We start from the raw sequence: 15,771 nt of genomic DNA, 5'->3' as shown, positions 1-15,771 counted from the left end.
TTCATGATACATTTTATTTTTTGAGATACATGAAAGCAATCTAGTACTGTTAAATTTAAACTTATGAAAATAACACTCTAAAACAATATAAGGTCTGATGGACTATATTTATATTAACCGTTAGTGCACGTTTTTAATAAAAAATATGCAAATTTAGCTGACTTAATGTCTGCTCCTAGAAGTCAATATTTAAAACAATTGGTATAGCTAAATAAAATAACTTATATAGTGATTTTATTGTAAAAAATTTAGTGGATCACCCTGTATTTTTGATTTTCGAATTCAAAGTGCTGTTAAATATTTTATTATCATTTCCCTGGAGCTGTGAAAAGTGTCAAACTGATTTATAAAGTGTTTAAGTGTTGTGTATCTAATCAAAAAGTTTTCGTTCGAACCACGACAATGACAGATTGAGTGTTGCCACTTGTCAAAAGTAATTTTGTAGGTCGCAGGAAAACAAAAATATCAGCATTTTTATAGGTAATAAAAATGACATAAATAGATACTTGAAAATACAAAATTTTTCTCTCTATGTGGCTTGGTTTATATACTGATATTTAAAACAAAAGCAATATTTTTTTAAATGAGAAGATAGGTATATGCCTTTTAAGATGTTTATAAAGCAGTAATGTATCATCAATGGTATTTTTTTAATGATTATGGCCGCCATGATTATGGTCTATAACCGCAACAGTATTTGAATGTGTTTAACAATTAAAAACGACAGTAAATTATCTAGTTTCTCAAAGTTGGCAATATCACTCACCAGTGGACAATGGTGGCACAGATGAAATTTTGTGGGCGATGGAGGAGGCATGAAGGGCGATGGAGAAGTAGACAAATGTATTTTATTCAAAAAATTATGTCGTGCAAAAATGTTTTAGGCATTTTAATTTTATAATAAAGTATTTTTTTTGGCATAAAATATAATACGCTTTACGCTTATGCGCTTACTTTGATTTTTTAAATTGCTAATAATATTTTTATAAATAGCAATTCTGATTTTTATAAGTGGTAAATATTAATATAAATAGCAAATATTAATTATAAATAGCATTTCTAATTTTATAAGTAGCAAAACATAAATATTTTAATAGCAAAAAAATATTCTTTAATATTATTCATCTGTGGCGGCGTTCTGACAGTTCCCAGTGTTGCCACACCACCACTCAACTTGAGGAGCGGATGGTTTTTAACAACTAGCAATACACACTCTTTCTCTATCGCCATGACCAAGGTCTAGCACGCTGCGTCCCCGCCAGCTCTCCAAAAAAGGTCATTTAATTAAATAGCCCTCAAAAACCACATGCGTTACACAATATTAATAGTAAAAATGTTGTGTAAAATTGACATTTTTTTATTTTATTCTAATAAATAATTTTAATACTAAGTTGTTATATTTTTAAACTTGCTACTTGAAATTCTGAAATTAGTGAAATTTAAAAATATATGGGTATTGATACGTTAAAAATTTATAGATAAATGAGATTTATAAAATTTATAAATAATAGAGTTTTCCAAAGGAGGGCGATGAAAATTTTTGGTAAAGTTTTTATGTTTAACAAGTGTGGTTATAGACCGTGATTATGCCGGGAATGTACTTGCCGAAACGTTCAAATATATCTAGTTTAGAGTAAAAATAAAGTTATTTAACGATCGAGAAGTACTTAATTATAAGCGTTTGTTCCAAAAATATGTGTAATTCAATACTAATTTATTTGAATAGATGTTAGGTTTAGTATGTTACTAATAATATATAAAAGTAAAGTAAAACAATCTAAAATTTTAGTTCTGTGCTCTAAATAATAAATAAATGCACATGTATATGCATAAAGTACCATATAGTATATTAATTATGTATTAATTTTAAATGTATATTCTTTCTAAGAGCAAAAATTTAATTTAATTGCTTATATGCTGATCTAATATGTATACGAAACTTAATTTGACAGTTGCGAAACGTATATTTGCTGTTCAAACCTAATGATAATTAAAAAAACTATAATTAGTTTAAGATTTTTTTTAGGTCATGTTGTGTTTGGTTAATTTGAACAGTAAAAATATTCTTCGAAACTTATAGTGAATGTGTATTTTTCAGTGAAGTTATATTTTTACTAGTATATATATAATTTCACCAACAAGGTCAGTTAAAATGTATTGAACAATTGTTTAATATTTTCACAGTGAAAAACTATTTTTTTAAACGAACAAGATTTAACAAATGACATTTACAACTGTTAGTTACAGACCACTACATACATTGGATTTTTTTAGAAATAGCACTTGTCGGATAAACTAAAATTTGACTAGTAAAATTATAAATCAGCTAGTGAAAATGTATTCCAATATGATTTAAAATGATTTGTATTTATATAAAAGCGCGGACACGACCGGCCATTCGTAGGATTACGCGTTTTAATGTATACGATCAATCGACTATAAATACACCATCGTCTTAGCTAAATTGGATTTCATATTATGTTAATGAGCGAATAGTTAAATTGATTAAATTTGGGTGTGGTAAAGATTTGCCCTATTTTGCATCAGAAGCGTTCCTGCTGTTAATATGATTACTATGCTAATCGAGAAGCGTTAATAAAGCTTATGTAACTAACTCATAAAGCTGAGAATCAGTTTAAATATTCCACCACCGCCGTTGTTGCCGTTTCCGTTACTACTGTAACCATCGGCGCTCGATGGCGTTTCGTCTATGGTCTTGTACGGGTTAGGTCTCGGTCTGTTATAAATCGGTCCGTTGACAATGCGGTAGTAGTATCTGACGTATCCGTTGTTCGTATGTCTGTCCGTCTGTCCGTCCGGTCTCCGTTGGCTGTTCGGCTTTTGAGTTAGTTTGTTATTGTTAGGTTGTGCGATGCCACTTCCGTTGTTAACTCGAGATATTCGACTTTGACCTGGAAGTGGGTCTACGGGTCCTCCCGGTCCGGCCAGGACTCCGTTGGCTATCGAGTGGATCGGGGGTCTCCTTATCGGGGCCCCGGGACCTCCGAATCTGTCGAAGCAGCACACAGATTTACCCGGAGCGCATTGGCCCTGAAACGATAAAGCATACGTTTTATTATCTGGCGAAATATTATAATAGAAATGTATAGGTGTGAGGCGTCCGCGCCATGGAGGGATGTTCGATAAGCAGCTTCATTTATTATATTGTAAAATACCTGAGGGAAGCAACAATCCTGACCCTTGTGTCAGAGGTGTTTTTTTATTATTTATGTAGCAAATTCAACACTTTGGATTCCAGACGTCGAGTTTGACTAGTGGATGCGAAGAGAGAAGCGGTGGTTTCTGCAATTTTTGATGGTCTAAAGTTGAGTCGGCCTCTTTTCGGTAGATTTTCGTACGAATTTCAAACAAGTTCAAAACAGATAGCTCTTGAAATTCTGATGTATTGAAGTCCAACGTGTGAGTTACAAATATAAGGCGAAACGGTGGTTAGTTGTTCACGTCTAGATTTTGTTTTTGCACATTTTTAGTACAACGGCCAGTTACAAAAACTCGAGAGTTAATATTTTTAATAACACTAAAGCCGTATATTATCTGGTACCAATCTGAAACGAGCGTTAAGTCTTTGTTTTTGCGTCAGCTATCCGCCGATGTTTATGACTTAATAGCGTAATATTTTATTTCTCACGTCTGTGCGTAACTTTGTCAAAAAGCTTTTTTATCCTGTCGCGCATTTACGATAAAAATGGTATGTGGTCCAATTGACGAATTAAAGGTTCAGATATTCTTTGTCTTTATTTTGCTTTTTCTCACAAACTTAAAAAACAGTTCTTTGGTGACATTATTCTAATAATATTCGCTACTTTAGCTTTAATCATGGTTGAAAGACATTTACTACTTCAACAGAAAGCATTTTTCAACCATGTAAGTATATTTACTTTTTGAGCTGATTTAATTATAAATGATTTACTATAAAACACTTATAGCTCGATACTCTGTAAGCTTTGAAACGAATCCAGCTGAATGTGCATCACTAGACACTTTGTTTGATAGGCTATCTATTAATTCCGTCCCTTTGATTTGCTCATTGCTATTCAAACATTCGCTATTATATGTTGAGTCGAGAATATTTGGGGCGTAATTAATATTTTTCAATGGCAAAATTTTTATAGCAACACACTTTTCCTTATTCTTTTTGGGCTTTCAGATTAAAGTATAATCCATTAAGCAAAGGAACGGATTAATTTAAATATACTAATTCTTTCTTGAGTTCCTCTTATTCACAAAAGTATTATAATAAAAAATTGCCTCGAACGCTTTCTAATTTAAGTATAACCATATTTATTTAAAACATACGTTACTTTAAAGTATCTCAAAATGTGCTTGTGAATTAGTAACTTATATGTTTTCTAGGGCCTCCTTATTTTAGTTTATTTAAAAATGATTCTTACAATATTAATTTATAACAAACCAAGCCTAATAAAAATCATAGAAAATGCCTTTAATAACAAGAAAATACTCAAAAATGTTAGATTTTTTTATAATAGCTTCACGAGAAGAACATGAAATAAAAGTACTTTGAATCAATATTTTTTACAAGATACTATACAATTTTTAACTTTGATCTAGCAACCTAAATTATATATTGAATATTATTAGTAAACATTCGCTTGCTTTCTAGTGAGTTGTATTATTTATGTTAAATCGATGGTACTTTAGATTCCTCTCAGAGATACTAAAAGGTTCTGAACTTAATCTATTTTGCTATGAAATGCCGTGAAGTCACAACCAATATGTTTTATAACAAAAAAAATAATTTGAGTATTATATACAACTTCTATGACTCATTTTGCTTCAAAAGTTTAAGTAATTGATATCCAATCAAATTTTTGAATTAATAAAAAAATAAACTTAGTATATTTTTTATACTTATTATAAAATTTAATAATAATGTAAATATGCGTTACACGTTAAAATAATTTGTTCATTTTACAAGAAAGTAATAAGAACTTAAAAAAAATTAATATTTGATTAATTATCTAGCAATTTTTATTAAAGTGTACTTTTGCGTTTAATATTAAAATAATGATTTCCGTTGTATTTAATTTTTTAATAATACTTTTATGTAAGAACACAGAAGTCAAAAATTTAATATATATAAAAGAATATGCATATTTTTAAATAAATACATTATAATACTAAGTTTATTATTTTTAATAGGCAATTAAAGAAAAGTATTTATAAGGCAAAATTAAAAATAGATATATATTTTTAAATCAAAATTCGTAACTACTACTTTGTTGGGTATGTATAACAGTATGTTACGCACATTATAAAGCCTAATCTAAAATGATTAAAAAGCCAAATTTTTTACTTAAAAAATGTAAAGCTGGATTTCCTTTTTTATACAAAGCGATTATTTTGTATATCGAGTTATACCATTACCTCAAGCCCATTTAAAAGAAAAATGGGTAGTATACAAAAAAATATGCGCTGGGTAATGTTATATTATTTGACAATGCAAACAAATACACATTTCCCGCAATAACCACTTAATCATGAGAAATGGAGTTACTTTTCGGAAGGCAAAATATAAAAAAAATCTTTCCCAAATATTTACATTTATAATATTGATACAAATAAATATATGTATGTGTATATATTATATAAAAACATTTGATACATTTTCATTATGGCAATTATTTTTTTGCATAAGCTTTCGTTTGCAATGTAAACAGTTTTTGATACATATACAGTGTGATTACTATAAATATGCAATGTACTCATAGTATTGTCTGCGTCTCTAAAATCCAGTCATATTTGAGAATCGAATTGAGCTATAGATTTCGGACGTCATAGTTAGACAAAGGATGACGTGAAGAGAGAAGCAGCTGCTTTTACGCTTTTTAAGTCTCGACCTATGCTTTGTGTGAATTTAGTTGTATTCTTGTGTCCGAAGTCTTTGATGAATTTTTTATTCAAAAGTGTATGCGTTTAAATACACTTTATCGAGATGAATTAGATTCTTTTGCTCTCCCACTTTCTTATTAGATTTATTTATTTCTGTCGTTTCTCATACAGAATCGTTGCAAATCCGGTAAAATTTGAACAGGCAGAGATAAGACAACCTTGCAGTTGTTTTCTCGCATTCAACTGCGCTTGACAATGTAATGCAATAGTATTTTTATGCGTTAGGAATTTTTAATTATCACATACAAAAGCACTTTTTGTAAAATATAATGCTTTAATTTACATATAATTCACTATTGTTTCTAAACTTCATATTGAGACGCGTTTATGCGACAGAAATTTTTACTATTATAAGTAAATTATCAGTGGAAAATATTTTTTCATATTTAAGATCCTCCTACGTTTGGTACCAGACAATTTCACAGCTAATAACATCTGTCGAATATACAGATTCTCGCCAATCCTTATGCTCATTGCTTTAAGTCATATAAATATACTATAATTCACCTGTACAGCACATTAGTTTAAAGATATAATAAATTAATATATATATATATAATACAACACATGTTTTATAGAAATATTATTTGATACAGTTCAAGGTGAACTATGGTCGTCATCACTACCTCTAAAACACGTTTTTTTATATGACACGTCATTATTCTCATGTGTGTGTTAAATATTACAAATGAAAACAATCGTCGTGCTTATCGAACACCCTAGGCATTATAATGTGGCAAATTTATATGAAAGGCATAATTACCCCCAAGACAGCCGGTGGGCCGCAATTATAATGCGGTACGCAGGAGCATTTTCCTCGGGTCGGAATATTTCCCGGCCTGGGACCCGGGTAAGGTCCCTCTAATCCCGGTGCAAATGGACGGCTAGGCCTGGAACGAAACGACCATAGTGTTGGCGTGTATTACAAAAATTACAACCTTAAGTTATGCAACATAATATTTTACCCGCACGGGTAGAATTACGCAGGGGCAAGTTTACGTGCACTTAGACATTCCTTCCCCTGAGCGAAGGTATTTGTATAATAGTGTATGGTTTTATTAGTAAACGTCATAAAAAGCGCGGTGTAATGTCATTCTATCACACATCGTGCATACGTTGAATACATATATAAAATTGCGTTTAAACATTGGTGAAGTATACATAATCTACACGTTATGTCGACTATTCCCACTAGTGTTCATTCTTAAAATAAGACTGCCGCGGGAAAAGGACCACATGAAATAACTTGATGGGCCATATAATAGGAATAACTAGTTTAGAGTAACGAACGAGTGTTACTATAAACATTTATATTTCCATAAACGATGCTCGCAGAGCATCCATGTCATGTTGTGCTACAATTATTTATTATAAGAAATGTAGTTTTGATTGTATTAAGAGCAATTTTAAATTTTATTTACAACTGATGATTGATTTAGTGGACCGCAGTGACCGAACTGTTATATAAAATACATATAAATAAATGTGACATTAAACTAAATATACTTTTATTTAATTTTTTTAATATGTATGATATAGAAAATGTATGTTAAAACAAATATGGTACATATTAACCCTTGAGCGATATCGCCGTACATGTACGGCGATCGATTGTACACTGTTTTGAGGCACTACATATAGTTATATATTTACATATATAATTAAATAAATATAATAATATTTATAAAAAAATAATTTAATGTAAATGATTTTTATAAAAAATATTATAACAAAAAGTATCTTTAAATAATTTATAAAAAAATATTGCAATAGCCGAAAAATATATGTGAAATAAATTAACAATATTTAATATTAGAAAAGTGTTGAAATAAATTATTAAAACACACTAATATAAAAAAGTAGTACTGATTTTTATCCATAATTGACTTTAAATGCAATATAAATAATAATAAATAAATACAATGAAAATAATTATGGAAATATACGTAAAATTAACTCTTTTCCAGGTGTTTACAAACAAATGTTTTTCATAAATTAATTCACTACTCATTATTAAAGCAATTTTGAGGACAATCGGATAAAATTTAAATACAAGTAGTGAAGACTACTACCATGCAATTTTTTTAAATTAGCTATATATTAGTTATTTAAATGAAGCTGTAATGCTATTTATATTTTTAATGCATAAAAATTAACTATAATAATAACAAAGGCAATCCATACTTTTGTACCTAATTTTTATTAACAATATTTATAAGAATATTGTAGGTAGTAAAATCGTGGTTTATTAATGATGTTAAAAATGCTTTAAAGATAATAAAAACAAAACGAGCAGAATATAAAGTCTAAAATGAAAAATGGAATACATACCAACAATGAAGAAATAAGGCAGTCAAAGCATTAATAATTATTATATAAAATCGATAGATGAAATAAAATATGACGTAAATAAGATGTGAAAAACAACAAACAAATGAATTAATACTACGCTTAGCAACGACATAATAAATATGGAGATTGATTGAAATATATGTTATATAAAGACACTCATATAATGGCACAAAAAATTAATACGTACTACATTGAGAGTAAAAAATTAATTGTGAAATCAATACCTCAGTTCAATAATTTAGAACAATACAATAATGAAACACCGAATGTAAAAGTAAGCTATAAATATTAAATCAGTATCTTTAGATTAAAGGATTACAGCATAATTTGTAAATTAAAAAAAATAACTTGTACTGATAAATTTTATGTATATAAAATTAAGACACTGTGGAAATATTACAATTTAAATGACATTGTTTAATAAATAAAACACTCTCCAAATATAATTTGAAAATTGCTACTATTATACCTATACCTAAAATAAAAAATATTAAAAAAATTGAGGAAATCAGAGCAATTAACATGTTGCCTTGTATGGAAAAGTTGATGGAAAAAGTAGTGAGGAAATAATTTAAGGATTTCATTATTTATCGAAATATTGTATTTCACTGAGAATACATTACAAGTAATTATAAATTATTGGTTGTTAACCAAGGATACAATCAAAATCATTGGAGAAGTTTTCTTAAGTTTTCAAAACAATAGACAGAATAATAATGTTGTAGAAATTAGAGAATATCGGTATAAGTGAAATGGTTTTAAGATGATCTAATAATTATTTACAAAAGGCAACAAAAAAATAAATTAAGCGTCTCGGTGTATCACAGGTAGGACTATTGTTGTTTATATTATATATTAATAATAAAATCAATAAAATAAAAAATAATGTAAAATACATCTGCTTGCAGATGATACTTTAATATATTGCATATCTGATAATTTTAAAGAAGTTGTAAATAATAATGAATTAAATACAATATAAATATGAGTAAAACATAACGTACTTTACGTTTATTAGTTATAGAAGTATGTTTAAAAATAATTTAATATTTATAGCTAGCTCTATCATAGAAATTTAATACATAGTCATAATATAACAATTAGACGTAAATGTAGATAAAAATTAAATTGAAAGGAACATTGTAATTACATGTTAAGCAAAAAATATTAGAAAAATAGTTATATTATCCCTTATTATCCATATTATATTTGTCGAGAACTCCTTTTTAGGACATAATATTAGTATTATATAAAATAGAAATACGAGGGTAGGCATATAAATTGTTTGAAAACGTAAGGGGTTTAAAACTATAATTTGCTTACAATTGGGTTTGGGTTTGAACAGCAAATGGGCGTTTCGCAACTGTTAAATTGAGTTTCGCAGACAATTTATAGCAAAATATATTTTTACTAGCGCCTCTAAGCTAAATACTATTTTTTCTAGTAGAAATATATATATATATCTACTAGTGAAAATGTATTTAGACTTCACTAGTGAAAATATAATATTACTGAAAGCTACATTTATACATCGCATGTATTATAAATAAATAATGATAAGTATGCAAATAGCACTTGCCAGAAAAATTAAATTTCACCGATAAAAAGTAATACAAATTTTTAAATTATATAATTTTACTAGCTTCTACCAGATAAATTATATTTTTATTGATAAAAATATATATATTATTTCATTAAGACTTAAATGATTTAATTCAATGATTTTCTAGCCAAATTCAAAGGGGGCAAATGCTTCCACCTGCCTTTTCTAAATAACGTTTCTGATTTTTGATGACATCGTGTCAGCAAATATTGTCATTGTTGCTGAATATTCTGCTAGAGCGTTAGCCAGCTAGATATTTAATTTAGAGTACATTAAACTAATGATTGAAAGCATATGTATATATTAATACATAAATAAAAAACATAATTGAATTAAACCATTTTTGCGAAATTTATTTATTGGCTTAAAGCGCTCTCAAAAATATTTCGATGTATATTATTAATTTTATTCGCTTTAGATTTTACCATTATTGCAATTAAAAATTTTAATTGCGGTAATAATGAAATTAAAATGTTTATTACAAATTCTATATTTTTGTAACCATGTAGTGGTTTTTTTAATATAGTATAGTAAAAACAATCATATAAAGACGGTTAGATTTTTATTATAGCCACAATCTTAATAATTGCAACACAACTCAAGTAAATAAATATCGATTTATATCATTGAGATTGATATATTATCTTATATATAAAAAATCATTATTATTAATAATCAAAATTTTTAGGATATGTAACATTTAATTTCAAAATCTTAGTTTGGAAATAAATACTTAAATACTCATTATATGTATATAGATATTATTTTGTATTGGTTAACTTAAAATAAAGAATGTTTTTTTAAATAGTTGTAAAGTACTAAACAATCAATGATTTACTAAAACCACAAATTCTGTATATCCACTAAATCGAATTTATAGTTTAAACTTGATTTTATTTATGTATATTGGAGTGCATCCAAAATAATTCAGTTTGCTACTACTCACCAGATAGCTAAAACAATAAACTTTTCTTAATAGATAAATAACCTATACCATTACAAGCAGTAACTGAATTGAATGGTCAATCGATATTTATCAGAGTTTTATCTATTCAGTATCCATAAGTACCTTATAATAAGGGGAAACGGTTGCGTAAAGTTACCGAAGCAAAAAATCACATAATTACGAGCTTTTGACTTTTTACTCCATTTTTTTATGTAAATGTAATCTAGGGATCAAATTTTTTGATGAAATATAGTATTTTTTATCGGCGCCCTTAATGCACGATTACATAATGAAAGCTAAAGGGGAAAATTTTGCTTATAACGAGTAAAAAACATCAATCGCCATTTCTTTATACGACACGTGGACTTGAAAGTATCACACTCGAGATTTTCTCAAAACCTTGACTCGTATATATTTCAATGATGCTCGAATGAGAACTTTGAGCTGGCTATGTTAAATATCTAGTCAATGCGGCTGGGGCTGCGGCCCTGACCCTTTTTGTCGAGTGCTGATGTTTCAGAAAAATCAAGGGCTGCCTTCGGGCAACGCTTATTATGCGAAATATCACATAAAATATTATAATACGGGTTCGCCGGAGAAACTCTTACATTTTCATTTTGTTATATTGAATGCTTGTTATATTTTATTCCTCCATTACACTTTCGTTAGAGCGCAAGTCTCGCCACTTTATTCACAGTATTTTCTAATATTTTCGTATGCTTTTGTATGTTTTCCATGTTTCGGAGAAATGTTGAGAGCATTCAAACTGGCTTATAAAAGTATTCAAATTCTTGGAGTTTGTTTTTGAGGTTTTTTCGGTATGCAGCTTTGAGTGCTTCAAGATTTTCTGAATTTAGTAAAAGGTAATTCTATATTTATTGTAGTTCAATAAAGTCATTTAAGATGAAAAAACACATTGCGATTAAAGATTAATATTTTTCAAAAGTAACTATGTTTACCTGCGTTTGCTGAGCTTTTAGTAAAAAATTAAATACAAAATATATACCATATGAATTAAATAAGGCTTTTAAGCGAGCCGGCAAAAGATCATACACTTATGCATTTACCGCTAAAGTGATTTTCTATGCAATTATAATTAAAAGCGTGTATTTAATATTTACTAATGCTGGTTTTACAAGGCATTTAAAATGGCGATAGGATAAAATTTTTTTTAAAATAAAAATTAAATTATTTTTTTAGAAACTTTAAAATTGTGTTAAATTTCACTAAAATGACATATTCTTAAAAACATTTTCGGGATAGATTCGTGTCGATTTTTCGTAGATTTTCTTTGAATGATAACACGAGAATAAGGTCTAAAAATCAAGGACGTCATTTCAGATTTTTTCAGGGATGGGGAGGGGCAAAAGTTAGCAAGTCAGTGATCGTTTTTGTAATATTTTGATTTAATTAAAATTAATAGTAATGCATTAAATGTCATGCATTTTTTTGGGGGTAGATTTCCATCGAATGATATCCCTGTCTAAGAAAATGCAACATAATGAATGTATCATATGGAATTAGAAAAAGAGTACTGGAATAAATAAAGCGAAGAGCAAAAGGCCTATGTTGAATTAGGTATTTTTATTTTTAATTTTTTTATATTTATTTATGAAAAACATTTTATATAATATGTTTTATATTATATAAAAAAACATGTATTTGTCGAATTATAGGAACACGTTTCAATATCCGAAAGCATTATCCTCTTTTTGGTAAAAAGGCCGAGAATAGATTTGACCCTTGCTTTTCAGATTTTCGTTGAGGTAGCCGAGATCAGTTTTCACAAAGTCTCCAAAATCTAGACATGGTAAAAATCAATAGTATCCTTGTGTGATGTGCACAATTAATAAAAAGGTTATTTTTATCGCGTTTATTCTTACTATACTAGAGATGAGAAAACGTGTATAATTTCGAAAAGAAAATGTATTCGGTTTGCGTATCAATAGGGTGTGGGGTGGCCGACCGTTTTTGTCGACGACCAAAAACATCTTGTTAATGTGGGCCGGGGGACTAAAGTTTAACGGTCCGGGTTCGGTTACGGAGTAACCGAAGGGCTTGAATCAAGATGAATTTAATTTATGAACGAGATAAAAAATCTCGAGATAAAACTCGAGATTTTGATTGATGAACGTGAAATTCATACTTTTGTTTTGTTATAATCTACCATCTTACGTCTTATATAATATTTAGTCAATAGTCATATACATGTAAATTACTAAATATTAAAATATTATTTAACATTCAATCAAAATATTCGTCAAGTTTGGAAGTTGAAAATTAAGGTGTATGAATTATATATTGAGATAAGGATATCTCGTAACGGTGATTTGTATTTCTTTATATATTTATACCTCTATTGTATAAAAATATGAAGCGACAAATAATCTACGCTTTTGAGATTGTAATACAAAGACAATGACATTTTAAATTTATTTTTCTGAGTGACATGGAATATGTTTTAGTGATTTTATTTGCTATTTTGTATATGTATTTTTTAAATTTAATTGTGAAATATTTTATTTAATCGAAATATTGATGTATACCAATTATTAGAACGTTATTTTAGTTATTTTTTCGAAAAGAGCAAAAGTTTTCAGTGTTTTTTTTTTAATATTTTTATTTCTTTGTGATTCATCAAATGAGATGCATTTTATGACCAAATTCATGAGGATTTCTGTTAAAAATCCACGTTAAAAGCAATAAAATCGTGCCAAACCTAGTATTTAGATTTTTTAAAGTAAGTTTTTTCCGTAAAATGAGTTTCAAAAAACACCAAAAATATTTTGTTTTGTTCGAGGGAAAAAAATATTTCTTGCGTGTGTTGCGATAGACCGTTGGCGTTCCATATGGTAATATGTAGTAAGTTTTTTATAAAACTTACATTAAGTGAGAATCAAATGAAGCACATTACCGAGCGTTCCCACTGACACGATTTTATTGCTTTTGACGTAAAATTTTGACTTCTGAGAAGTGATAATTGTTTTTGCGCCCTCTCCTATTGACCAAAATTAAATTTTAATATACTTTGACTAACACATTTATATTTAAACCTAATTTTAGTCCATAGTACTATAGATAAAAGTAGCTATACTATTTTTAAAACATAGTGTAATATGCAAATGCAGACGAACTATGGAGCAATATGCGAATGCCAATCTGTCTGTATTTATTTTTATTTTCCCCTGAGAGATAAGTTGGCTTAGTTTGTATTTTGATTAAGTTTGAATTTAAACAGCAAATGGATATTTTGCAACTGTTAAATTGAGTTACATAGACATCAGTTTAATTCAATTTTCGCTAGTAGTAAGTTAGTAGTATTGTTGAAAATGTATTTGGACCTCACTAGTGTAAATATAACTTCACTGAGAAATATACATTTAACATCGCATGTAAGTAAATAAACTAACACCTCCCGGAAAATTAGCCAGTCAGTCATCTTTTATTTATTATTTTGTTTTTAATAAGATTCAGAGTATTTCATTAAATGACATGCATTTTTCTGCTCAAATTCAGGGGGGGGGGGGGATATGGGAATATATAATGATAGATATTGCAAACAATACACTTATATTTTACTACATACATAAGACTAAATATTTTTTTAAATGTCAAAGGCAAATTTATTAAAAAAGTAATTTATCATTGCTATTATTTTATTCTTAATGTTAATATTTTAAATTAAATTTGTTGAAAAATCGTTAGCAATGGAAAAATGTTAGCAATTGAATTTAATATATAAAAAATATTAATTACCTAATCAAATAACTATTTAAGTGTAATGGTATAATTTATGTATGTGTGTATATAGTATACATGTATATACATATGATTTAATCATTAAAAAAATAATGTTTATATCATTTGAAATCGAATCATTGGCTTTCGTCACTTAACATTTCATAAATATGAATTTTAATTTTTAAATTCCTTACAAATAAATATTTTTTTAAATAATAGATTAAAGATGTATAGTTATATAATTTTCAGGAGCGTACGGAGAGATCCATTCCTTTTCGCTCGCTCGCGTGTAAAGCGATGAGAGCGAGCAAGAGGGAATGTTTCTCATCGTACGCGCCTGATAATTATGACTGTTTTATAAATAAAGCGGATTTGTTTACAATATATTTATTTGAATGTTGATAACAAAAAAATATATTGTATAAAAATGTGTATTATTATAAATTTTGTTTATAAAATAGAGATAAATTTAGAGTTGCATTTGTGAAACAAATAGCAAAGGTTCAATCTAATATATAAATAAGAAAAGGGGGAAGGATTCTTAAGTTACACTTGTCAGATTTTAATTTTGAATAAAATTAACATTTAAAAATTAATAACAACGGCATATAAATTTATTTGCTGTTACAAAACTATTATGTTTGATTAATTTATTAGTTATAAAATATTTGTAGAATAACGGATATACAATCTGATAAATTATAATATACCGCAGATGGAATTAATGTAATTTTTATGAATTTGTATCTAAGAAATATTTAATTTCAATTATAATATGTATATAAAGAGTCCACAATCATGATTGATTTTTGTCATAAAACCAAAGTAAGATAGAAAAAATAGCAAAGAAATATTTTAGAACCATTCTTGTTTCACTTTTTTCCGTGAGCGTAAAAACACGTTAAACGGCTCACCCGTCCCAATATTTTGTTGACGGCAAAAATGTATTTCTACTATGAGTCAAAGGATTAACAGAAACTTTATATATTGCTGCTTATTGCAAACTCTCGCGGATTATAAACTTCAAAGCACCATAAAATTTTGAATGAAAATTTTATATTTTTCTCTTCATGGATCATATAATTGTACATGCAGATTTTTTTTAGATTTGTAAAAGTGAAGAGTAAATACTTTTATAACTTCTTAAATGATAATAAATATTAAATAGTTTATTTTTTGTAGTTGGTATCAAAATTGC

At 27.9% G+C, this 15,771-nt stretch overlaps 2 protein-coding genes across 5 annotated transcripts in view; one reads left to right on the top strand and one right to left on the bottom strand.

Moving 5' to 3' along the window:
• galene (potassium two pore domain channel subfamily K member galene) overlaps positions 1 to 15,771 on the top strand; it is a 252,063-nt gene that overhangs the window by 48,932 nt on the left and 187,360 nt on the right. The window lies entirely within an intron of this gene.
• The window catches only part of LOC148233622 (uncharacterized), a 168,660-nt gene that overhangs the window by 16,256 nt on the left and 136,633 nt on the right, over positions 1 to 15,771 (bottom strand). For all 3 annotated transcript variants that reach the window (XM_088188729.1, XM_088188730.1, XM_088188731.1), the window contains 2 exons: positions 6,695 to 6,821; positions 2,913 to 3,051 (listed from right to left, as the gene is read on the bottom strand). In XM_088188729.1, the coding sequence (XP_088044855.1) occupies positions 2,913 to 3,051; positions 6,695 to 6,821 (266 nt within the window). The remainder of the gene's footprint in view (positions 1 to 2,912; positions 3,052 to 6,694; positions 6,822 to 15,771) is intronic.

The sequence above is a fragment of the Plectrocnemia conspersa genome, unplaced genomic scaffold, assembly GCF_051122295.1.
Source record: "Plectrocnemia conspersa isolate PC_06_02 unplaced genomic scaffold, ASM5112229v1 ptg000007l, whole genome shotgun sequence".
In the NCBI taxonomy this organism is placed as follows: Eukaryota; Metazoa; Arthropoda; class Insecta; order Trichoptera; family Polycentropodidae; genus Plectrocnemia; species Plectrocnemia conspersa.
Note: the sequence above shows the minus strand (reverse complement) of the source record. Positions and strands in the feature narration are given on the sequence as shown.